This window comes from Budorcas taxicolor, chromosome 11 (genome assembly GCF_023091745.1).
Source record: "Budorcas taxicolor isolate Tak-1 chromosome 11, Takin1.1, whole genome shotgun sequence".
In the NCBI taxonomy this organism is placed as follows: domain Eukaryota; kingdom Metazoa; phylum Chordata; class Mammalia; order Artiodactyla; family Bovidae; genus Budorcas; species Budorcas taxicolor.
Window position 1 is genome coordinate 15,233,027 of NC_068920.1, and position 23,916 is coordinate 15,256,942.

The 23,916-nt window shown below is 46.3% G+C and overlaps 2 protein-coding genes across 4 annotated transcripts; both read left to right on the plus strand.

Moving 5' to 3' along the window:
* Positions 1 to 116: 116 nt before the first annotated feature.
* Positions 117 to 11,608, plus strand: PAK1IP1 (PAK1 interacting protein 1). Of its 2 annotated transcripts, none has more exons than XM_052649013.1 (10): positions 117 to 336; positions 3,014 to 3,179; positions 5,678 to 5,798; positions 5,871 to 5,945; positions 6,543 to 6,595; positions 7,298 to 7,443; positions 7,551 to 7,648; positions 9,853 to 9,952; positions 10,686 to 10,809; positions 10,947 to 11,608. In XM_052649013.1, exons 1-10 carry the CDS (start codon positions 253 to 255, stop codon positions 11,147 to 11,149), a joined length of 1,170 nt encoding a protein of 389 aa, XP_052504973.1. In that variant the 5' UTR covers positions 117 to 252; the 3' UTR covers positions 11,150 to 11,608. The 2 variants fall into 2 exon arrangements, with proteins under 2 accessions (XP_052504973.1, XP_052504974.1); XM_052649014.1 differs by having other exon boundaries at positions 3,017 to 3,179; positions 10,947 to 11,607.
* Positions 11,609 to 15,347: 3,739 nt separating this feature from the next.
* LOC128056172 (transmembrane protein 14C) lies at positions 15,348 to 22,115 on the plus strand. Of its 2 annotated transcripts, none has more exons than XM_052648856.1 (6): positions 15,348 to 15,453; positions 16,444 to 16,546; positions 16,858 to 16,934; positions 17,778 to 17,879; positions 20,603 to 20,690; positions 21,589 to 22,115. In XM_052648856.1, exons 2-6 carry the CDS (start codon positions 16,524 to 16,526, stop codon positions 21,641 to 21,643), a joined length of 345 nt encoding a protein of 114 aa, XP_052504816.1. In that variant the 5' UTR covers positions 15,348 to 15,453; positions 16,444 to 16,523; the 3' UTR covers positions 21,644 to 22,115. The 2 variants fall into 2 exon arrangements, with proteins under 2 accessions (XP_052504816.1, XP_052504817.1); XM_052648857.1 differs by having other exon boundaries at positions 15,356 to 15,453; positions 16,489 to 16,546.
* The last annotated feature ends 1,801 nt before the right edge of the window (positions 22,116 to 23,916 follow it).

Genomic DNA, 23,916 nt, shown 5'->3' on the forward strand with positions numbered 1-23,916 from the left:
GCAACCTCTTCAAGGGGCGTCCTTCCTTATTCCCTCCTTGGAAATTCCGCCTGATCGTCTAGAAATTCCGTCTGACCCGCCGGAAACCATCCGCCCCCACCATGGATGCAGGCATCTAAAAGGCAGCCCCAAGGGCCTGACGTAACTTGAGCGCCGACCCGGGAAGGACCCTCCTTCCCGTCGCATCCGCTTTCGTCACTTCTGCTCTGCGCCGCGCCAGGTTCGCTGAGGAGGAGACGCGTGCGCCGCTGGATGGAGGTGGTTGCTGGATGCTACGAGCAGGTCCTTTTTGGATTCGCTGTACACCCTGAGCCCGAGGCGGACGGCCACCGAGAGGTGAGAGCCCGCGCGCGCAGGGACCGCGGGTGGTGGGGCGGCGGGGCCTCAGGCCTGGTTCCCAGCGGCCTAGGTAAACAGCACCTCAGAGGAACACACTGCTGTGTTAGGGGTTCATCGATGAATGAAATCAAGAGTATACTTAGAGTATACATATAGAATATACTTAGCACATATGCTTAGAATACACTTAGCCTTTTGAAGCATGGAGGAGGCATTTAGTAAGACGTGGTATGTGGGTTTTGTAGTGAACATTCTGACTACGGTGCACAAAGCAAGTTTGAGTTTCTGCAAACGGGCCTGTGGGCCGTCGATTATGAATTTAAGAGTCGTTCCCATTAAGTTGAAAGAACAGTTCGTTCTTTCCCTGAGTTTTTGTCCTGGAATTTTAGCAAACTATTCGCGCTGGATTCAGGTAAACGCTTCGTTGGTAAAACGACACCAGTTAATTATTGGGCCCTTCCAGTGGTGCGAAGAAGCCATAGGTATGGATTCTGCATTGGAAAGCTTAACCACGTGGGGAGATGATGAGAAAGGCAAATAACATAGAGAAAAGGTTACAACAAAGTGTGATAAGTATTGTGGGCTTCTCTGGTGGCTCAGTGGTAGAGAATGCGCCTGCCAGTGCCGGGGAAGAGGGTTCAGTCTCTTGTGCAGGAAGATCGGCTGGAGAAGGAAATGGCCACCCACTCCAGTATTCTTGCCTACAGAGCCCCGTGGAGCTTGTCCTGTCACAGATAACGGGGTTGCAAAGAGTCTGACGCGACTCAGACAACACCAAAAATGTTAAGTATTTTACTACGTGTAGGAATATAAAAGTTAAGTAAATTCGGAGTACTCAGGTAGTTAGGAAATACTCAGAAATTTCTTACTAGAAACAAGATCTAATTTTTAGCCCAGTACTGTGTTTTCCCTCTAAAGGAATTCCTTAGATAATTTCCTAGAAATTATTGAATACTTCTTTATGAAAATGTTGTGGTGTCAGTTTTGAATTAGCCAGAAAGTTGGAAGTATGTAACTTAGTTAAATGGCTTTTGTTTATTTTGTTGTGTACTCTGGTTATTCATCTGACTCTGGTTGAAAGGTGACGTGTTCTGAATACTCAGAAGATGACGCTACTGATGGTGTTATTGTTCGTAATAACGGTGCTTTCCATGTTGCAGACTCGTAGTCATCCTCACAGCAACCCTCCAAGGCAGATGAACTTGGCCCCCTTTTACAGATGAGAATCGGGAAGTTGAGATAGGTTAAGCTGCTTGTTCAAGGCCACTGAGCTAATAATTGGCTGACCTGGAACTCACCTTTCAAGCTGTCTCGGATGCTTGAAGCTCTTTTTTTTTTTTTTAATTTATTTTTTAATTGGAGGAAGATTGCTGTACATTGTTGTGTTGGATCATGCTCTACAAGACCGCAAGTCAGCCATAGTCACATGAATATCCCTTCTCTCTTGAGCCTCCCTCGGCTCTCACTCAAAGCTCTTAACTGTTAACCTAGTACTGCCTCTAAAGCTATTCAGGCAGTAGCCCAGATGATAAATGTTGCTTCTGAAAAATGTACAGATAAAGGTTATTCTCTGATTTATGGCCACAGCAGCCCCTCAGGAATGTTGCACCTTTACTCAAAAGAGGACTGCTCTGTCCTGATTGACAGAAGGACTATTACTATCGGTTTTTAGGAATTAATTTATAACACTTCCTAAGTGTATTCAAACAAGTTTGGTGAATTTATTTCTTCCTTGGTTTATTCGTTTTGCTAATACTTCCTGATGCATCTCCTTTAATGGGGCAGGATATGTGTGTGTACTCAGCAGTCATTCTTTGCACTGAGCAAATCACATTCGTTCAATCTGAGAGTTACATCGCAGCAACCGTAGAGGTCTTGAGACCTCGTTATTGGTCATTCTCCAGAGCTTGCATTGGTATTAATGCAAATGTTATTTATTTTTCTTTATTGGTCTTGTCGTTATATAGATACCTGCTCTGTATGATGTCATACTGTCTTGTCACTCCTACAGAATGACGCTCCATTGGAATGTGTGCTTTTGTTTCTCTTGTTCACTGCTCTGTATATTTCGTTCAGTGTGTCAAATGGTGCCAAGCACGTAATAGTCGTTCAGTGTTTGAGTGAATAAATTCAAATCAAAATTTGGACATTTGAGTGAATGAATGGTATGGCGGCTCACGGATAAGTAAACCTGCAGAGGAGTTAAGGGATTGGATGAGATTTTAAAGTCCCTGTAGCCCAATCTCCGCCCATAAATGTGCTCACTCAGTCGTTTCTTACTTTTTGTGCCCCCATGGATTGTAGCCTGACAGGCTCCTCTGTCCGTGGATTTCCTAGGCAAGAACACTGGAGTGGATTGCTATTTACTCCTCCAGGAGATCTTCCCGACCCAGGGATTAAACCCACATCTCCTGCATTGGCAGGTGGATTCTTCACTGCTGAGTCACTTGGGAAGCCCCAGTCCAGTCTCCGTAATTGTTTTTAAAGTCACGGTGCTCAGTGTTGCCTGGCCGTTCTCTTACTGTCCCTTCTTTATTCAGTTCTGTGAATCTGTCCTGGCTTTTCTCCATTCGTGGACTCCATTCGGTTTTCATGGATCGTGAAGCCGCTTGCCTCTCTGTAGGGAGCTGTGCTGTGACCGTGGCGCTCACTGACCATGTGCTTTCCCCTTCAGCAGAGATGGGCTCCTGTGGCCGACTTCACCCACCACGCCCACACTGCCTCCTTGTCAGCGGTGGCTGTCAACAGCCGCTTTGTAGTCACTGGGAGCAAAGATGAAACCATTCACATTTATGACATGAAAAAGAAAGTCGACCATGGGGCGCTCATGCATCACAATGGTAAGAAAATCGTGTCCTTTCTGATAACAGTGTTGAGGCATTATTACTTTACGGTTTGACTTCAGCTGAACAATTCATGTGGGTGTCTCATAGGAGCAGATTCTGTGCTAGGAAATACAGAAGTGGACAAAATGTGGTTCTTTATCCTTACGTTATTCACAGTCTGTATTGGGCCAGAATGGAAGCACTTTACTCAGTCTCGTGGGGCTGAAGGAGGAAGCAAGTTTCACTGAAAGCTTCCTTAAAATGACATTTAAATGAACTGTTTTATAAGAAGAGGTCAGTTGGGTAGGTGACACTGGCAAGGTGGAGAAAAGGATGCTCGGGGCAGGGCAGGCCGTGCGAGGGGCACCAGTGGCAGCGCCACGGGAGAAGCTGCCTCTGGGGGAAGGCCAGGTGCCCAGCGCTGTGCCAGGAGAGGCCATCTGTGGCTCAGAGAAGAGGATGCCTAGGCTTGGAGGTGTCACAGGACTGCCCGCGGCCGCAAACGCTGAAACCAGAACCTGAGCCTGCAGCTGCAGCCTGTGCTTTTGTGACCACGTGTGCCTGGGGACGTGTAAGGCGCTCGGTGTTCTGAGAAGGTCGACACGGAGGTTGCGGTGACTGGAGGGGTAGTGGGGTCAGATCCTAAGGGGCCTCGAGTGGAGGAGGTCGGGATTGAATGGGGGCAGAGAGCAGTGCGGGCCTGAGGAAAGTGCTGGCAGTGTGAGGATGGGAGAGACTCCGAGAAACAGCAGAGAGCCTGCCTGCTGGAGTTGGAAGCTGTCGATGGACATCTGTTTGCAGTAGGCTACACACAGTTCTGTAGACAAAGGAAAGTTACTTGGAGTGTGCGAGAGAAGGATTGATTTACATGGGAACAGAGGATTTGGAGAAAGAGTAGGTTGTTGGCCTAGAGAGTAGGGTATCAAGGATCCGCAGATCTCCGAACATAAAGCAGGCGAGCGTGAGTGGAGGAAGGCCGGGAAGGGCTGGAACAGGGAGAGGTTGTGGTCAGGGGATAGATTCTTAAAGCTGGAGACTTACTGTGGAAAAGCTCCAGGGGATAGCCATGTGAGGGACTGGAGTGGAGGAGGTCAGGAGGAGTGATCCCCTGGTCACGGCTGGGGTTTCACATTGATGGTGAATTCGAGCAGGATAGCAGCAGGATCGAGGGACAGACAGACCCAACAGGTGGTTCATTTCCCAGTGAAGTGAAAGTGAAAGTCGCCCAGTTGTGTCCAACTCTCTGCGACCCCATGGACTGTATAGTCCATGGAATTCTCCAGGCCAGAATACAGGAGTGGGTAACTTTCCCTTCTCCAGGGGATCTCCCCAACCCAGGGATTGACCCCAGGTGTCCCACACTCCAGGCGGACTCTTTGCCAGCTGAGCCACCAGGGAAGCCCCTAGTGTTGGGCACCATGTGCTGTTGTCACTGCGGTTTCCCAGGCAGCAGGGAGGGAGGGGGTTCACGTGTGCTCCAGGAGAGGAAGGGGAAGGAAGAACTCAGGACAGTAGAGCCTCTTACTCAGGTGCTCAGTTTGGAAAAACTTGCCCAAGGAAAGTAATTTTCTGCAACAAAAGGCAGATAAGACAAATACCCCATTTTTCACACTACCTTTCATCTATTTCAGAGGTTCTCGCCAGCTGAGAGTCTGCTGTTTGTTTGTAGCAGAAATTTGGAGTGATCAGTGTCCTTGAGTGCCCTGTGAGATAGCCCTTAGCTGCTTTGACAAGTGTCTTGCTTTTCGGAAGCAGCTCAGCTTTGGGTGACTTCGGTGTGCATTCCTTTTCCTCTGTCTCCTAGTCCCAGTTTGTACAAGGAAGGCTTCTCCGTCCCCTGGGCTTGGAGACATAAGCTGAATAAGTCTGGTCCGTACCTGGTCTGCACGGGTGTTCAACCTCAAGAAAGGATTTGACCTGGGAAGAGTTTAGATAGGGGATGAATGAAGCAGGATTCTTGGTTTCCTTCATTTCTTGTACAAGTGCTGTTTGCAAACGGCTGGTAGTACATAAGCTCTTTTCCAGGTAACAGGTAGAATCGTGGGCAGAAGTAGTAGAAGATGTGGGAAAGCAACATTTCCCAAATAAGAACTAAGACAACAGTGAAGGAGGAAGACGTGAGTAGACATGGCTAGAGTCTCCCACTGTGAGGAGTACATAGGCCCGCAGATTTTTCTTGGTTTTTAGAGGGGGTGTGTGCACAGTGATTCCTCACAGATCTTTGACTTTCAGTATAAAGGGCCATGTGAAGAATTGACCCAGATTTGTGCAGAGACAGCACTGACCCAGGGATTCATGCTCTATTCTGAAAAGGACAAAATATAAATATTTAGACTTTGCAGCCAGAGGAGTCAGCAGTTTGCAGGCCAAATCTGGGCTGATGGCCTGATTCTGTAAATGCAGGTTTACTGGAATATAGCCACACTCATTCAGTCACGGAAGGGCTGGCTTGGCACTACAGCTGTAGATGTGAGTACACGTAACAGAGACTGTCGGGCTTGGTTTTCCTACAGGCACGATCACTTGCCTGAAGTTCCATGGCAACAGGCACTTGATCAGCGGGGCCGAGGACGGCCTCATCTGTGTCTGGGATGTGAGGAGATGGGAGTGCCTGAAGGCGATCAGAGCGCACAAGTGAGTCCCACCTGCCCTCAGTGTTCTCCAGGTGCCAGTCAAGCTGGGGGCTAACTGTCGGTTTCCTTTTAGAGGACACGTGACCTTCCTTTCCATTCACCCATCTGGCAAGTTGGCCCTGTCTGTGGGTACAGATAAGACACTGAGGTGAGTCATGAAGGCCCAGGAGCACCTTTACTAAGCTGTGGTCTTTGGTCTTCAAAATTAAGAGCCCACCCCCTGGAGTAGCTGTCCTGCGGGAGTACTGGAGTGGGTGGCCTTTCCCTTCTCCAGAGCATCTTCCCAACCCAAGTCTCCTGCATTGCACACAGATTCTTTACCATCTGTGCCACCAGGGAAGTTGGTGTTGGTACTGTTTCTATACTGTCTGCCATTGTCAGACACGAGGGTAAAGCTGAACGCTTATGAACCTTTTCATAAGGAAAGGGGAAATGAAAAGATCTAAATTCAAACACACATGCGGCATTGCAGTCGTCAGCTGTGGAGTAGAGGGGGTCTTATATAAAGAAGTATTTTCGGAAGTTAAGCCTTTTGAAAATATGGTGAACTCAGCAGAGGAAAGGACTGTGGGAACAGAGCGAATTTTAATCTTGCTTGATAAGAAATATTTCGGGCAATGCCATAAGAAAGAAGGTAGTTCTTCTGAATGGCCAAGTAGTAAGTGTTCATTTGTGTCTTCATTAAACTTAGCTTTACACGTGGTCAGTCAGTAATCCTGTGGTAAATGAGCTTCCTGTTTTGCAGAACATGGAATCTCGTGGAAGGAAGATCGGCATTCATAAAAAACATAAAACAAAGTGAGTGTTTCTTTGACTTTTTTTTTATTTCATTTTTGGCTGTGCTGGATCTTCGTCATTGCAAGGGCTTTTTCTCTAGTTGCAGCGATTGGAGGCTGCTCTTCTGTTGCGGCGTGCGGGCTTCTCACGGCAGGGCCTTCTCTTATTGTGGAGCGTAGGCTCTAAGGCATGAGGGCTCGATAACTGAGGTGCACAGGCTTCATTGCTCCGAGACTTGTGAGATTTTCCCAGATCAGGGATCGAACCCATGTCTCCTGAATTGGCAGGTGGATTCTTTACCACTGAGCCATCAGGGAAGCCCAAAGTGAGTGTTTTTGTTTAAAAACATTTGAAAATTTGATAGGCTGTGAATGTGTATACACACAAGTTCTCGTGTCCACACACCTACAGTTATTTCCTTACATGGTGGTGGCTCTCTCTGAGAGCATAGGCCTTAGGTCACTTTTTTTCCCTCCTCTTTCTATTGGGATTTTTGGCATGGCTCTGCCAACTATGAACTGTATGACCTTAATGATTCTTCAAACCAGTTCCTTGTCTAAAATCTAACTCATAAAAATATGCATCATAAGTTTGCTGTGAAGGTTTAATGGGATAATGGGTGTGAAAGTGCACAATGTAAATATTTGCTATTTTTTTTATGATCCCCGATCAGTTTCTTTTTTTATCTATGAAATACAACAGCTTTGTTCTTGTAACTTACAGACGCTCACATAGTGGAATGGTCGCCAAAAGGAGAGAAGTACGTAGTTGTCATACTGAACAGAATAGATGTCTATCAGCTCGACACTGCGTCCGTCAGTGGCACCATCACAAATGCGAGGAGAGTGTCTTCTGTTGCGTTTCTTTCAGTGAGTGATCGGAAGTCAGTGGTGGGAGTTGAGTGTATATGGTGATGGTCAGAATTGTTGATGACATTCTGGGTGTTAATGTGTGTTTTTTTTTTTCCCTCTGTTAGGAATCTGTCCTCGCAGTGGCTGGAGATGAAGAGGTTGTAAGGTTTTTTGACTGTGATTCCCTAACATGCCTCTCTGAGTTTAAAGCTCATGAAAACAGGTACTTTTTTTGTTTTTTACACACTAATCTCTGTGGGCTTGTATGTGGAGGGTCTCTTATAAGTGCAGTAGCTTCACAAGGCAGACTTTTTTGTGAATGACTACAGAAACAGACATATCTACAGAACTGATTTTTTTTCAAGAGGATGGTGGGAATGTTGTCTTGGCCATAGTGATGCAAAAGTGGTGAAGTCGTCACCAGGACTAGTCATTGGCACAACAGACTTATTTTCTCAATAATTTCATTACACTTGCGTCCTGGAACCCTCAATTCATACTTGAGTGGGAAAAAAAAAGTTAGCTCTAACCCAACCACTCTTGTCTTTTTTTCCTCTGTTTGCCTGTCCACTGGCCTCTTCCTACACTCTGCTTTTCCTGCAGGAGAAATAAATGACATGTTGACCTCTGTCTAGCGTCCATCTCCATTACCGCTCACTGTATCTCTAAAGGCAGATGTGAGTCTCAGGGTCAATGGTTAATAACCGGACCAAGGTTACCACCCTGTTAGGTGATAGAGAAGGGAACCAACCCAGTTCTATCTGACTGCTTCTGCTTTTTCTGCTGTAATTTTGTAAAATGGTGATGTAATATGTTTTATTTGCATATTCTTTTATGTTTCAAACAACTCTTATTCATTCTTTAAAAATGCTTATTTATTTGGCTGCACAGAGTCTTAGTTGCAGCACGCTGTGGCATGTGGGATGTAGGTCGAATCTGAGTCCCCTGCTTTGGAAGCGTCGGAGAAGGCAATGACAACCCACTCCAGTACTCTTGCCTGGAAAATCCCATGGATGGAGGAGCCTGGTGGGCTGCAGTCCATGGGGTTGTGAAGAGTCGGACACGACTGAGCGACTTCACTTTCACTTTTCACTTTCATACATTGGAGAAGGAAATGGCAACCCACTCCAGTGTTCTTGCCTGGAGAATCCCAGGGACAGCGGAGCCTGGTGGGCTGCTGTCTGTGGGGTCGCACAGAGTCGGACACGACTGAAGTGACTTAGCAGCAGCAGCAGCAGCATTGGGAGCGTGGAGCCTTAGCCATGGGATCACCAAGGAAGTCCCAGACAACTCTTAGTTTTCATTTTCTATATCATAGTTTAGCTTTAAGAAATCTCTCTTTACAAATACAATACTGCACTCACTAGACAGGCCCTAGTTTCTACCTGCCTAGTTTTGGGGAAGGGAGCCTATTCTTCAAGGCCGTATAGCTCTTCATGGATATTTGGTTGTTCGTTTAACAAGTATTCGCTGAGCAGCCATAATGAAAAACTGCAGCAGGAGCTTGCACTCTCCTGGCTCTTATCTTATTGGGGGGCAAAAAATAGGATAAACAAGAACTCAGGTAATCCTAACAGGAAGGAAATAGATATTATGACTTGGGAATGGCACAGGTAACTTATTTGGATGGGATGATCGGGGAAGGGGGAGTGAGACCTTCGGGATAAAGGAGCTATTTCTAAAAGGGAGAGAATTGCAGGCACAGTGGCCCAGAGGGATAAAAGAGCTTGGTGTATTTTAGGAACAGATAGAAGACTGTCACTGGGTCAGAGGGAGCCCGACGGTGCAGGGCCCGGCGTGTTGTGGGAAGGAGTTTGAGTGCCTTTGCAGGGGTTGAGTTTTCTATGTCCCAGCCGCTTCCTCCCTCTTGTGGTGTTTTGAAACCGAACCTACCTCTGTAGAATTTTAAACCTGGGAATAACATAGTCTGATTTTTTAAAAAGTTGTTAGGGGGCAAAAATGGAAGCCCAGAGGCCAGTTAGTTTACTCCATAATCCAGAAGGAAAATGATAGTATCTCAGAAGGTGGGTGGTAGGCCCTGAGGACAAGGGGAGGAGGCCTCAGTCACCTCTGTCTTTCTCTCAATATAGTTTCCTGAGGTTGAAGGGGTTTGAATATGTTTATTTCCTTTAATTCCTGATAATTCCTTTTATTCCTGATAATCTGATTATTTATAGTTGTCTATCATCTTTTCAAGTCCTTCTTAAGGTATGGTTGACAGTCAATTCTATCTTGGAATTTAGACCTTGAAAATGACTCAACCAACTCATGGGATTGTGAGGTATGTTAAACTTTTGGCACTGTTTGTTGAGCAGGTTGGAAACACCTGAATCCTGGAAAAGTTGAGAGACTGTGCCTGAAGTTTTTTAGCAGCATCATACTGTCTGTAGGAAAGGCTCTTTAACGGTGTCACTGCTTTTGTCCTAGGGTAAAAGACATGTTCAGTTTTGAAACTCCAGAGCATCGTGTTCTTGTTACAGCATCGAGCGATGGTTTCATCAAAATGTGGAAGCTTAAGCAGGACAAGGTCAGTGTCTCAACACAATATAAATAAACCAAATGCAGGTCTTACTGTCAGTATGACTTTGAGTTAAGTGAGGTGGATTTTCTTAAAGGTTCACTGGGCACAGATCTTTTACATGTTTAACATTTCTTCAAGGCATGATTGATATTCATGGTTTTAAAATTAGGGTTCCGTAGTGCTGCCCCGGGGGTTGGTATTGGTGAGTCTGAACTGGCTGGATCCCAGAACGCCTGCTCATTCAGTCAGAGAAACAGCATATTTTTCTCTTCTGTGTATCGATGATCTTCTCTATAACCTTCTGTTAGATAAAAATCCTGCTGTTGCTAGAAAAATAATGGGGAACTTTCTATCAATTGTAGAATTAACAATAGTTTTGAACTGGATAATTACACATTCAGATTCTCTGGTAGTCTCCCTCTTACAGAGTCTTGGTTTATTCTCTTACAAAACAGTCTCTGAGTGTGGTTTGTTGAGTACCTAGTTTGTGCAAGGTTCTTTGTTAAAACCTGGAACTGAACAAGATCAAACAGCACCTTTCCTTAGTGAAGTGCTTCTTAGAAATTGGTGGACATCATCAAACCAATCACTAGTCAAAGTCACAAGTATTTTCTAAACAACATTCCTTTTATACTCAAGAAAATGCTGTGCAAGTTTTTAATTAAGGTAACTTGATTATGGAAACAAAATTATTTAAAATTCCTTTATGTTATCTCACATTTTCTTTCTCACATTATAGAAAGTTTCCCCGTCTCTATTGTGTGAAATAAACACGAACGCCAGGCTGACGTGTCTTGGGGTGTGGCTGGACAGAAGGACAGACACAAAAGAAAGCCCACCTGCTGCCGCCGAGCCTGCTCCTGGTAAGTGAAACTGATCTTTTAAAAAATTTAAGCTATCTCTTCAGGCGGAGGAGTGCTAGATAACTTCATTTTATTGTCAACTTATTTTACTGTTGAGGGAAAAACAGCCTTTAAACACACTGTCTCTTATGTTTTAGTAAGTAAAGAACAGTCCAGACACAACAAAGAGGAATCTGCCCATGCAGTCCAGGAGGAAGAAAAACAGCCAAAACCAGACGCAGAGAAATGTAGTTTAACTGGTGACAGTAATAAGCCAACAAGGGGAAACAGCCTGGCGTCAGCCAAGAAGAGAAAAACAGTGGAAATGTTGGAAAAAAAGAGAAAAAAGAAGAAAATATGAATGATGCTGTGAATCCCAGATTTTTCCTAGAAGGAAATTTTTTCAAATATACTTTTTTTTTTTCCCTAAGTAAAAGCTTGGAATTTCTTCTTTTGAAGAAAACATACAGCTTAAAAATCACTTTCAGGTTTTTTAAAAAAAACTGTGGTAAAACTTTTTGAAAGGCAATATTAATTATATATCATGGTGATATATAGTATGTTAATGTGTAATATGGGCTTCCCAGGTGGCTCAGTGGTAAAGAATCTGTCTGCCAGTGCAGGAGACAGAGGTCTGATCCCTGGGTCGGGAAGATCCTCTGGCGAATGAAATGGCAATTCACTCCAGTATTCTTGCCTGGGAAATCCCGTGGACAGCGGAGCCTGGTGGACCACAGTCCAGAGGGCTCACAAAAGAGCTGGACATGACATAATGACTGAGCCCACACACATGTGACCTGTAATGTAGAATTTTTACTACTGTGTAAAGCGAGTAAAGATCTTTCTCAAAATATTGTGGCTTAATATAAAATCCTGAACACATTTCTTACCAAAGTGGATAAAGGAGTTATTTTTCAGATTTTCTGTTTAAGTGAGGGAAGAATGAAAAACCTGCATTACTTTGGCATCTTCAAGTGGTTCTAGTAATTTTAATGAGGATTTTGTTCATTTTGATAACAAATGGTATAAAAAGATATTCATACCAGGAAGTATGATAAGACAGGCTTAAAAGCTGCAGATAAATAAAATACGTATCTATAATGCATATGCTGAAGTTTAGGGCTCCGAACAGAAAGTTAAAGAGAGGCTGCCAAACTTGATTAAACTGTTCTATTTCCAGTCGATGACAAGGAAATATTAAGACAGAAAAATGACATTTCCTTTATTTTAAATCTGTTTCAGCCCATCAGAAAAACAAAACAAAATACTTGGCTAATCTCCCATCCAAGTACTAACCAGGCCCAACCCTGCTTAGCTTCCATCATCAGATGAGATCGGGCGCTTTCAGGATGGTATGGCTGTAGGCTTTAGTTAATCTTCTAACAAAAGTAGTCTTAAAATTATGTCTTACTTATTTGTATCTTATTTCAAAAAACAGCTCTAACAGGGCCTAGGACTGTAGGTAATTAAATCTCTGTGGTTTCAGTTCAGTTGCTCAGTTGTGTCTGACTTCTTTGTGACCCCATGAACCTCAGCATGCCAGGCCTCCCTGTCCATCACCAACTCCCGGAGTCCACCCAAACCCATGTCCATTGAGTTGGTGATGCCATCCAACCATCTCATCCTCTGTCGTCCCCGTCTCCTCCTGCCCTCTATCTTTCCCAGCATCAGGGTCTTTTCCAATGAGTCAGCTCTTCATATCAGGTGGCCAAAGTACTGGAGTTTCAGCTTTAGCATCAGTCCTTCCAGTGAACACCCAGAACTGATCTCCTTTAGGATGGACTGGGTGGAGCTCCTTGCAGTCCAAGGGACTCTCATGAGTCTTCTCCCAACACCACAGTTCAAAAGCATCAATTCTTCAGCGCTCAGCTTTCTTCACAGTTCAACTCTCACATCCATACATGACCACTGGAAAAACCATAGCCTTGACTAGACGGACCTTTGTTGGCAAAGTATCCCTGCTTTTCAATATGCTGTCTAGGTTGGTCATAACTTTCCTTCCAAGGAGTAATCTTTTAATTTCATGGCTGCAGTCACCATCTTCAGTGATTTTGGAGCCCAAAAATAGAAAGTCATCCACTGTTTCCATTGTTTGCCCATCTATTTGCCATGAAGTGATGGGACCAAATGCCATGATCTTAGTATTCTGAATGTTGAGCTTTAAGCCAACTTTTTCACTCTCCTCTTTCACTTTCATCAAGAGGCTCTTTAGTTCTTCACTTTCTGCCATAAAGATGGTGTCATCTGCATATCTGAGGTTACTGATATTTCTCCCGGCAATCTTGATTCCAGCTTGTGCTTCCTCCAGCCCAGTGTTTCTCATGATGTACTCTGCATGTAAGTTAAACAAGCAGGGTGACAGTATACAGCCTTGACATACTCCTTTTTCTATTTGGAACCTGTCTGTTCCATGTCCAGTTCTAACTTTCTTCCTGACCTGCATACAGGTTTCTCAAGAGGCAGGTCAGGTGGTCTGGTATTCCCATCCCTTGAAGAATTTTCCACAGTTTATTGTGATCCACACAGTCAAAGGCTTTGGCATAGTCAATAAAGCAGAAATCGATGGTTTTCTGGAACTCTCTTGCTTTGTCCATGATCCAGCGAATGCTGGCAACTTGATCTCTCGTTCCTCTGCCTTTTCTAAAACCAGCTTGAACATCTGGAAGTTCACAGTTCACATATTGCTGAAGCCTGGCTTGGAGAATTTTAAGCATTACTAGCGGGTGAGATGAGTGCAATCTATGCAGTAGTTTGAGCATTCTTCGGCATTGGAACGAAAACTGACCTTTTCCAGTCCTGTGGCCACTGCTGAGTTTTCCAAATTTGCTGGCATATTGAGTGCATCATTTTCACAGCATCATCTTTCAGGATTTGAAATAGCTCCACTGGAATTCCATCACCTCCACTAGCTTTGTTGGTAGTGATGCTTCCTAAGGCCCACTTGACTTCACATTCCAGGATGTCTGGCTCTAGATGAGTGATCACACCATCGTGATTATCTGGGTTGTGGGTGGTTTAGTTCATTTAAGTTTCATCCCAGCTGGTTAAGGCAAGTCCTATTGATTTTTTCAGCAGAGTCTTCTGTTAAATTGGTGAGCGTCTGGCCTAAGTGGAATTGTTCAGGTCTTGGTCACTATCAGCTTTGGCTGTTTGAAGTCAGCTCTGGTAGTGCAGGCTTCAGTTTTGATATCTGAAAGGTAGGCGTTGCTGCGAGTGGAAAAGTTTTCTCTTAGAATATGTATGCTAAAAAAAAAAAAAAGATTAAAAAAAAAATGTATGCTGCCAAAAGGTCTCTTGCCATCTGTCTCTACAAGAATTAGGTCCCTAGCCACTGCAGTTGCTGACCCTGAGAGGAGTTCTAGGTAGAGATCAGGAATAAGGCACTCTGGGAAAAACTGGCAGAACAGGCCTTTAGATGGAGACTGTTCTCAGGAGGTGGTTTATGAGCCCAATTTTTTTTTTTCTATGAAAGCACCTAACAGAGACATTGTTAACAGAGACACCTGCTCCTCCTGACTAACACCAACATTCTGTCAAAATGTGTGCTTGAGTGCACCGCAACCCACTTCACCAAAATCACATATACTGACCCCCCCTTGTCTGCTTCCCCCACTTCAGTGAGCAGCTGCGCAGAGCTGAGAGGCTGTCTCCTGGGCTATGGTCCTCATTTTGCCCCCAATAAAACTAAGCTTACAACCCTCTCCTTGTGCATTTTTTTTTTAAGATACCTGTGCACTGCAATTTGTCTTCACTGGTTTGTATATGTATGATCTGTTCTTGTTATGTACTTGCAGGGGATGAAAGCAACATCAAGGATGACACCCACGTTTTGGTGTTACATCAACTGAAAATATGTTGGGGCAGGGAAGAGAAGCAGGTGTGGAGTTAATCTGTGTGTGTGCGTTGGGGGGACATTGCAGAGGTACTTGCAAATTTAACTCACCTACAGTCAGTCTTCAAGTAGCCTCTTCAAGTACTCTTCAAGTAGCCTCACTCCTTAAAGGGAAGTGAGCCAGATTGTCCAGCCTGTGGCCACCGTATGCTCTGCAGGGAGAAAATAGTCTCTTCTCATGGTAGCAAACTAGGTGATCAGGCTAGAGGGACCATCTCCGATGGCCTGCATCTGGTTGACACCTGGCGAGGACTGGAGCACTCCATTAAGGCATCCTTCAGAATCCAGTCTCTGACATGCTCTTTCCCCCATCGGTGACCTCCAACGCAGGCCTGGCCCAGCTCGCCAGGTCTCTGTCAAAACTAGACTCCAATCCTGGGTTTCCGGCTTTTGGCCAGGCCGTCTTGGATCTGAGACAAGTGCTGGACGACCCTGCCCGCGTCCAGCTTTCGGGACACACGTGCTCGGCCACTCTCCTTGCCTCGGGGACAGAGCGCGCGCCGGGCCGTCAGCAGCAAGCCACGCCCCCAGGGCGCAGGGAGCGCGGCGACTCCAGGCCTCTAGCTCCGCCCCACGCTACGCCCCCGGGACGCAAAGAACGCGACGACTCCAGGCCTTTAGCCCCGCCCCACGCCTCAAACCCCGCCCCGCTTCTCTAGCTCCGCCCCCGGGACTCAGAAAACGCGCCGCAACACTTCCGGCGGGATCGCTACTCCCCGCCCGGAGGCGAGTACGGCCTGGTCGACCTGTGCGGGCAGACATTCGGGAAGGAGGTTCGTGTGCTTTGGAATTATTATTATTATTTTACGCAGGTTTTGACTTTTAGAAATTACATGAGAGGCTTTGCTGCCGCCTGCTCTTCCCCGGGATCCAGGCGGCGGCTTTTAGGCCGCGCGATGGTTGCTTTTCTCTGCTCTCCTAGTGGGTTGTGAATCCTGCGGGAACCCTGAGCTCTTGGCAGGTGCTTACTGATTTAGCTAATTAGCTTCCTGGAGATTTTATCCATCTCTTTGAAAATCTGGGTGCAATGCTCGACGCAGTGCTACGTCGAGTTAATGACGGTGGTAAGATTCCAAGTCACCTAAGCCTTATAGACAATAGTTTAAACAGAAGAGCTGTGTGTTGCTTTCAAGCTTAGCCCCAATGTATACCAAATGCATTTCTTTAAGAAATTAGTTACACCCTAGTTTGCCAGAGGTGTACCACTCTACGTAATTACGGCTTGGGCTTTTCCTTTTTTTTTTTTTTTTGGCTTTTCTATTTTTTATCCTTCCTCTCGCCCCCCATGAAACAGTAACTGAGTGATGCAAAATTAACTGTCTGAAAGTGTTATAAATGTTGAGTATTGAAATAATCTAATTCTTTACGGGGGGGGTGAAAAGCAGTAACCCCTCCCCCCAGAAAGGGTAATTAAAATACTTGAATTAAGGGCACATAAGTGTTTATTTTACAATTTAGTTATAACCTGGTTAGATAATGAAAAGATTAGCTTGTTAACTGTACAGAGCTGGTCAGTGAAGTTTCCCTTGGGCCTATGTTATTAGAACTTAGATTATTACCAGAATGGTTGCTGTTTGTTCAGCAGTTACTGTGTGCAAAGCACTTTTTAGGTATTATCCCATTTGATGCCGGCTCTGGTCATGGGAAGTTTGCACAGGGTAGGTAAACAGTGAAGGAAACTGAGTCTTAGAGAAGTTGAGCCATTGCTTCTTAGCTTCCCAGGGCTGGAACTGGAACTTGACCCATCTCTTCCTGTCTGCTAGGGAGCTGTGCTGTTGACCACCTTTGATCCAGCCCCTCCTCTGCAGGTACAGGCCTGGTTTGGAGAAAGTGAAAGAGAACAATGCCGAAGGACTCCGGCCCGCTGTAAGTGCCCGGTGGGTGGGCGTGGAATAGCCAGGAGCTTCTCAGATGCAGAGTTTCTTTCCTCATCTGCAAAGGGCATTGAGCCAAGACTGCAGGGCAGCTGGGGTTATGGGAGGATGGACTCTACACCCCCCCATAGGGACTTGTGTTTAGGGCCCAGCTCTGCTGCTGACCTAGGCAGGTCATCTAACCTCTCTGGGATTTATAAGCATTTCTACAGTGATAGGGTTGATGACCTTTTTGATCCCATTCTACGGTTACTTGTTTTTTAGAACACGTTTAGCACCAATGTCTTACTGTTCTGTTTTCAGAGTGCCTTTACATTGGCTTGGCTTTGGCTATGCAGCACTGGTTGCTTCCGGCGGGATCATTGGCTATGCAAAAGCAGGTATGGTTTGCAGTTATTTAACCTCGTGAAATCTTGTTCCTGGTGAAGAACAAGTCCCCAGTGCTCCCAGACTACAGTCTTGTTGGAGTCAGGTTTGGTTTAAGCCTCCTCTTTGGAGACCCTGCTTATCATCAGCCCCATAGCTGCTCCTTTACTCGCTTCGAGGTTATCTGGCTGAGCTAAACCAGGCTTCTTGTCCAGTCACTTGTTTTTGCCTGTTTATCTAAATATGCCGGTTAGGGATGGTAATAGATGGTCATTATCATCACCTGCCATACATCAACCTTGACCCCGGAGGGCCATTTCTGCTCTTTAAGTGGGAGAAAGCCTCTCATCTTCACGTGAACAATTTTGAGGTCTCTGCATGAAGCCAGGCGCAGGTGTGTCAGTGAATCTGGCTGTTTTCCAGGAGCCTTCCTTGCCTGCTTCCCTACCACCAGCATACACACCAGAACCCACTCTCCAAATCCTTTTTTAACTCATTGACCCTGTTTCCCCTTCCTTTGGGGCTGAGCCTGAGTTTGTGACCCTGGGCAGTTCCAGTCTTCTCAAGGCTAATCAAGCCTGCCAGGAGCCTCCTCTTCCCCTTTGGAGCTGCCCTGCCTGTCAGAGGAGAGAGGGGTGGTGTGGTTATGGCCCTGACTTCTCCAGTAGAAAAAGCAGTCTCCCCCAAACATTTTTCTGCATGAGGACACCTTGGTCTTGAACGGCAGTGGGAGACGTTCCCTTTGCCGTTTCCTCGGGGCTGGGGGCGAGGCAGAGGGAAGTGGTGCGCCTGGGGGATTCTGTTGCAGAGATGAGTGTCTGCCAGGAGAACGCAGGTGTGTGTGTCCCTCCCTCCAGGCAGTGTTCCGTCCCTGGCTGCCGGGCTCCTCTTCGGTGGTCTCGCTGGCCTGGGTTCCTATCAGCTGTCTCAGGATCCGAAGAACATTTGGCTTTTCTTAGGTACGTTGTTTCACCATTTCCCTGATGCGTCCCTGGGTTGGTGGGACATGGCAGGTTCTTCAGACTGAGATGCTTCTCCCACTTCTGCCAAGTCCTGGGGAAGGTTTGAACGGAGGGGGTTTGGGCCTGTTGCTGCTAATCTTTTACCTAGAGGATGCGGAAAGGTTTTCCTCCGTCCCGAATGGAGGTTGACCCCGTGAGGTCAGCCTTAAACATGTAGAGGGCATGCACGTGTCTCTTAACCGTTGTGATTGCCCTCTGAGAACTGTCTGCTGGAGCATCGCTGAAGGACTATGTGTCTGGTGAGGTCCGTATCGGTATTGGGTTTTTCCCATTTGAAAGTCGTGTTTATTCATCCTTTAGATGTAAGCGAAGCGTATGAGACAGAGGCCCGGCCTTCAGGGAGCCGTAGCTCTCGCTGGGGACCGCAGGTGGCTGCGGGCTGCTGCCGTGTCCTGTGAGCAGCCCAGACATGAGAGCGCGGGGGTGAAGGTTCCGTCTTATCTGAGTGGCTTGGCTGTGTTTCTCCTGAGCCCCAGCCACATGCCGGACACCCTGTGGGGGCGTGGGGGCCCCCTGCTGCCTCCACCCCCCACCCCCACCCCCGCACTGCTCGAGGAGAGCGCAGTTCTGGTCCTCACAGCTGTGCGGGGAGCGAGGGAGACCCAGTCCTTCATCTGCGTCGGCATGGGGGGACGAGGAGGCTCCCAGCTCTGCCCCCAAGCACCTCAGATCCCCGAGTCCCATTTCCGATGCCGCCCCTCCACACCAGCGAATGCCCGGTCTCCAGGCGCGTCCCTCCTCCCAGGCTGTGGGTCTCTGCTCGGCCCCTGTCCATGATGCCAGCCTCTTGGGTGGGTGCCAGCCAGGAACACACCCACGTGCTCAGCTCTCACCCATTTAAAAACAACAGAAAAGGGACCTTTCCTGACCCCACTTCTTTCTTCAGTTGCTGCCCTTCCTCTTCAGAAACTTCTCTTAAAAAAATCCGTCACCCTCCCATCTTCACTTCCTCAGCTCACATTCTCAACCCACTTCGGCCTCCACTTCTGTTCCTCTCAGTCCAAGAATAACTCTCCTCAAGGCTGCCAGGAGCCTCTGTCTTTCAAAATTCAGTGTACGTTTTTCAGTCCTTTATTTTGACCCTTTAGCTGTTCTCAGCACAGTATGCCAGGCCGTTTTCCCTTCTCTTGTTTTTTTCTTTGTATTTTCTCATTCTCTTTCGTCTGTCTTTTCTGTTTTGTCCACTCACCTTTTTTGACCATTAAATACTAAGGTTCTTAAAACCTGGCTCTTTTTCTCTTCAAACTCTCGCACTTGGCAAGATCACTGAAGCCCAGGCCTCAGATGACCACCAGTACACAGACCACCCACAGATTTCTCTCTCTGCCAAGGCTTGCTCGTGTGTATCCGCTTTCCTGCGTGGAAGTTTCCAGGCATGTCCAGGCGTCAGCTCCGACCTGGCTTCAGGTCTTCTCTCAGGCTCCATCCACTTGGTTCTCCCTTGCTCTCTTCCCGTCCATCTTCATGTCCATTTCATCAGCAGGTCCTGTCAACCCCGCCCCCAGCCCACATCCCAAGTCGTCCCCTTCTCTGCCGCCGACGCTGTCGCCCGCGTCTTGTTGCCTGCATTCCCGAGGGAGCTTCTTCATGGGTGCCCTGCAGCCTGCAGTTGGTTCCCTGTGCTGCGGCTGCAGACGGCAGCTCTGCTTGCGTATCCCTCTGCTCATGTCTTTTAATGTCTGCTCGTCGCTGGGATGAAGACCCCAGTCCCTGCCTGGGCCCGCGGGGCTCTGCCGGGGGTGGCCCTCTCCCTGGCTCTGGTGGGTTTCTGTGCCACAGCACATCCCCCACCCCCCCCACCACCAGGCCCCCTGCCTGGACCCGCGTTCCTGCCCTTAGCTCATCAGCCACCTCGCTTCACATTACAGCTTGGTCTCCGCTCTCTCAGCAAGCCCTTCTCCCTGAATGGGCTGGACCCCTGATGTTACGTGATCTGTATTGCATTCATTGCACCTGTGACACAGGTTATGGGCTTTCCTGGTGGCTCAGCGGCAAAGAATCCACCTGCCAGTGCAGGAGACGCAGGCTCGTTTCCTGGGTTGGGAAGATCCCCTGGAGGCAACCCACTCCGGTATTCTTGCCTGGGAAATCCCATGGACAGGGGAGCCTGGTGTGCTACAGTCCACGGGGTCACAAGAGTTGGACACGACTTCATGACTCAAACGACAGCATAGACTGTACTTTTAAATTTTTGTTTGTGTGGTTCTTTCAAGTCAGCCGCATCAAGCTTGAAGCACTGTTAGGGCAGAGATCTCTGTGATGACAGTTGTGTCCCCGGCACCTGCTGCGGGCCGGGTGGTAGGAATTAATAAAACATGGAGTGGGAAGAGCCTGAGAGCATCCAGGGCAAACAGCATCGGCAACGAGTAGGGGACAAAAACCCCCACAGCAGTGTAGGAGAGAACGAGAATTAGGGCTGAAGAGTGCTAGGAGGTGCGGCTGAGGCAGGCTGGGCTCAGATGCTGAGAGCCTTTGCTTCCAGTGTTGGTGTTAATACTTGGTCCCATTAAATGTGGACGGCATGGAGGTCCCCAGCTCGGGGGAGGAGGATTATGAGATTGGGTCTGAGCCTTTGAAAGATGGGTGGGAAGTTGGCCACTTTTCCGTCCTCTCACCTATAAGATGTAGTGATCTTTGATTCTTCTTTATCTTTCCACCAGTCACATCTGGAACCTTGGCTGGCATCATGGGAATGAGATTCTACAACTCTAGAAAATTCATGCCTGCAGGCCTGATTGCAGGTGCCAGGTACTCTCTGCTCTATTGCTAGCTTTAGTTCAGCATCCCAAATGCTGTAGACATTCACAAGGGTCCCTGTTTCAGTGTACCTGATGCTGAGCGTCACCTGAAATGATTGACTTTATCCACAAATAGGAAAGACTGCAAAAACAGTTGATTTCATGTCATAATGAGATGAGGATGCTCATTCACTTCTGAAACGGTTGTGCTCTCACATCCGAGCTCTGGTCCCGCTTGGCTCCTCCCTGCAGGGGAGGTGGCTTCACTGCGAAGCCGTGGCTGCACCCGCTGCTGTGATTTGCAGCCTGTGGTCCATGCGTATCTCAGCTGTATTGGTGTCCTTTATTATTGAAAATTTCGCTAAAAGGAAATTCTGATCGAATCCTGTTCTGTAATTAACTTTGATTGTAAAATCCAAACCAGGTTGATCTTAAAATGCAGTCTTTAATAAAGATAACCTGAAGATAGAATTTTTAAACTCTGCTTTAGAAGAAGCTTACTCACCGACTTTGATCATAGTCAGGATGCTGTCAGGAGTAAAGTCTTACACTCGGTGTAGACCAGGGTCAAGAGCCATGTCAGCTGGCAGGCTGGAGGTCTGCGCTGCCGACCTCTGTGGCGGGGGAGCCTGTGGGCTCTGCAGCATGGTTTCTCGTCTTTGAAGTGCTGGCAGCTCAATTAGGAACTTTGACTCCCGTGTGTGATTTCAAAGCCTGAGTGCACAACTGCCCTTGGCGTGTTCTCCCTTTGGCAGCTCCAGGGGTCAGAGTCCATCTCCGCTGGCGCTGCCTTGGCACCACCTCGGCACGTACTTGTGGGGAACCTGCTGAGTTCTAGTCCCTTAAAAATAGTCTGTGCTGTTCTTGACTTGATTTTTTTTTTTTTTTTATGTGTTTCCTTTGAACAGTTTGCTGATGGTCGTCAAACTTGGAATCAGTGCCTTGGGTAAACCCCATCAGTAATAGTCATGGCCCAGCTTGGACTCATGAAGAATTTTTAAAACTTCTACTCTTTTTCATGTATTAAGATAAACAAGTACAGCATTTTCATGTATTCTGACATTTTTCTTAAAAACAGACCAAAAAACACCACTGAACTTTGCAGAGATAAAAAATCAGTCGTTACCATTACAGCCCTAAAGAGATGGGTAAAGGTGTAACACAAGAGTTTCTTCCTGTGGTACCATCATACAGTTTGATTCTTGTACTTCAGTGTTATCTGTTCTTTGTGTATCTCTAGGTAACATCTCCAGGGATAGAATGTTAGGCTGTCACCATTGGGGCCCTCCAAGCCCCATGTGCTGCTCAAGGAACAGTGTGAGAAGGATCTCTTAATGAGATTTAGGATATCTATTCTTTTGCTTATCTTAGAGCACAGACCTACTTTGAAATTATGTTCAATAAAATCAATTAAAATAAAGTTTACTGTAAATGATATTTTCTGCAGTGTCTTCATTGCCAGAGCTCTCTAGAACAGCTCTTTAGAATGAGATGTCAATAACAAAGAAGATAAAAGAACATGAAAGTGTTTTTATTGATATTTTATTTAGGAATTAGCCATTTTGAATAATTTAAAAACCAAGGAAGGAAAGTTATTTGATTATACATTGCATTTAGGCTTGGATTTCTTGTGGGACTGCATAATCAAAAACAAAAAATGAAATTGTGGTTAACCAGTTAATTTATTGGAGAAGGCAATGGCAACCCACTCCAGTACTCTTGCCTGGAAAATCCCATGGAAGGAGGGGCCTGGTGGGCTGCAGTCCATGGGGTCGCTAGGAGTCGGACACAACTGAGCGACTTCACTTTCACTTTTCACTTTCATGCATTGGAGAAGGAAATGGCAACCCACTCCAGTGTTCTTGCCTGGAGAATCTCAGGGACGGGGGAGCCTGGTGGGCTGCTGTCTGGGGTCGCACAGAGTCGGACTGAAGCGACTTAGCAGCAGCAGCAGCAGCAGTTAATTTATAAATGTAAAACCTGAGAGAACTGTTTATAACTGGAATTACTTATTTTGGTCTCTACATAGGACATGTTAGCTAATTACACATTTTCACTTTCTTTCAGTATTGAGTTAACTCATTCTGGTACCCCTTACTTTGCTTTTCCCCTTTTACAAAAAAAGGGAGAGGATACATTTGCTACTTAACTCAACTCTTCATTGGTATTGATTGGATTTCTTCTATGTTATTCAGGCACCTATGAATCAATTTTATGGACTGGCTTGTTGAAAGAAACCTTACTTTTCTCATTTTTGTGTTTGACATGTCTGCCATAGCTTTTTTTTTTTTTAATTTATTTTATTGAGGTATAGTTCATTTACAATGTATTAATTTCTGTTGTATAGCAGAGTGATTCCATTATATATGCACATATATATATACATAGATTCTTTTTCATATTTTTTTTCCATTATGGTTTATACCGAATAATGAATATAGTTCCCTGTGCTGTACAATAGGAGCTTGTGTATCCATTCTGTATATAATAGCCTGCGTCTACTAAGCCCAGACTCCCACACCATCCCTCCCACCTGCCCTCCGCTTTGGAAACCACAAGTCTGTTGCGCGTCTCTGAGTCTCAATTTCATAGGTAAGTTCGTTTGCATCATATTTCAGATTCCACGTAGAAGTGATATCATATTTGTCTTTCTCACTTCATTTAGTATAGAAGTCTGGCTCCATCCGTGTTGCTGCAGTGGCATTATTTCATTCCTTTTATGGCTGAGTAACATTCCATTGTGTGTATGTACCTGGCTTTATCCGTTTGTCTGCTTTTGGACATTTGGGTTGCGTCTCTGTCTTGGCTGTTGTAAATAGTGCTGCTATGAACACTGGGGTTGCGTGTGTCTTTGGATTACAGTTTTCTCTGCATGCCTTTCCAGGAATAGGATCCTTGGATCATATGGTAGCTCTGTTTTTAAAGGAACCTCCACGCTGTCCTCTATGGTGGCTGCACCAATTTACATTCCCGCCAACACTGCAGGACGTTCCTTTTTCTCCACACCCTCTCCAGCATTTGTTCTTTATAGACTTTTTGATAGTGGCCACTCTGAGTGGTGTGAAGTGACACCTCGTAGTTTCAATGTGCATTTCTATAATAATTAGCAACGATGAACATCTTTCTGTGTGCCTGTTGGCCATCTGTATGTCTTTGGGAAAATGTCTGTTTAGATCTCCAGTTAAAAATTTTATTTTTTAGTATATTGAGATGTATGAGCTATTTGTATATAAAAT

Coding starts and splice junctions, on each gene's coding strand:
- PAK1IP1 (XM_052649013.1), top strand. CDS start 253: ATGGAGGTGGTTGCTGGATGCTACGAGCAGGTCCTTTTTGGATTCGCT. Junction 3,180..5,677: donor GGCGCTCATGCATCACAATG/GTAAGAAAATCG, acceptor GTTTTCCTACAG/GCACGATCACTTGCCTGAAG. Junction 9,953..10,685: donor GGAAGCTTAAGCAGGACAAG/GTCAGTGTCTCA, acceptor CTCACATTATAG/AAAGTTTCCCCGTCTCTATT.
- LOC128056172 (XM_052648856.1), top strand. CDS start 16,524: ATGCCGAAGGACTCCGGCCCGCT. Junction 17,880..20,602: donor GAACATTTGGCTTTTCTTAG/GTACGTTGTTTC, acceptor TCTTTCCACCAG/TCACATCTGGAACCTTGGCT. Junction 20,691..21,588: donor GGCCTGATTGCAGGTGCCAG/GTACTCTCTGCT, acceptor TCCTTTGAACAG/TTTGCTGATGGTCGTCAAAC.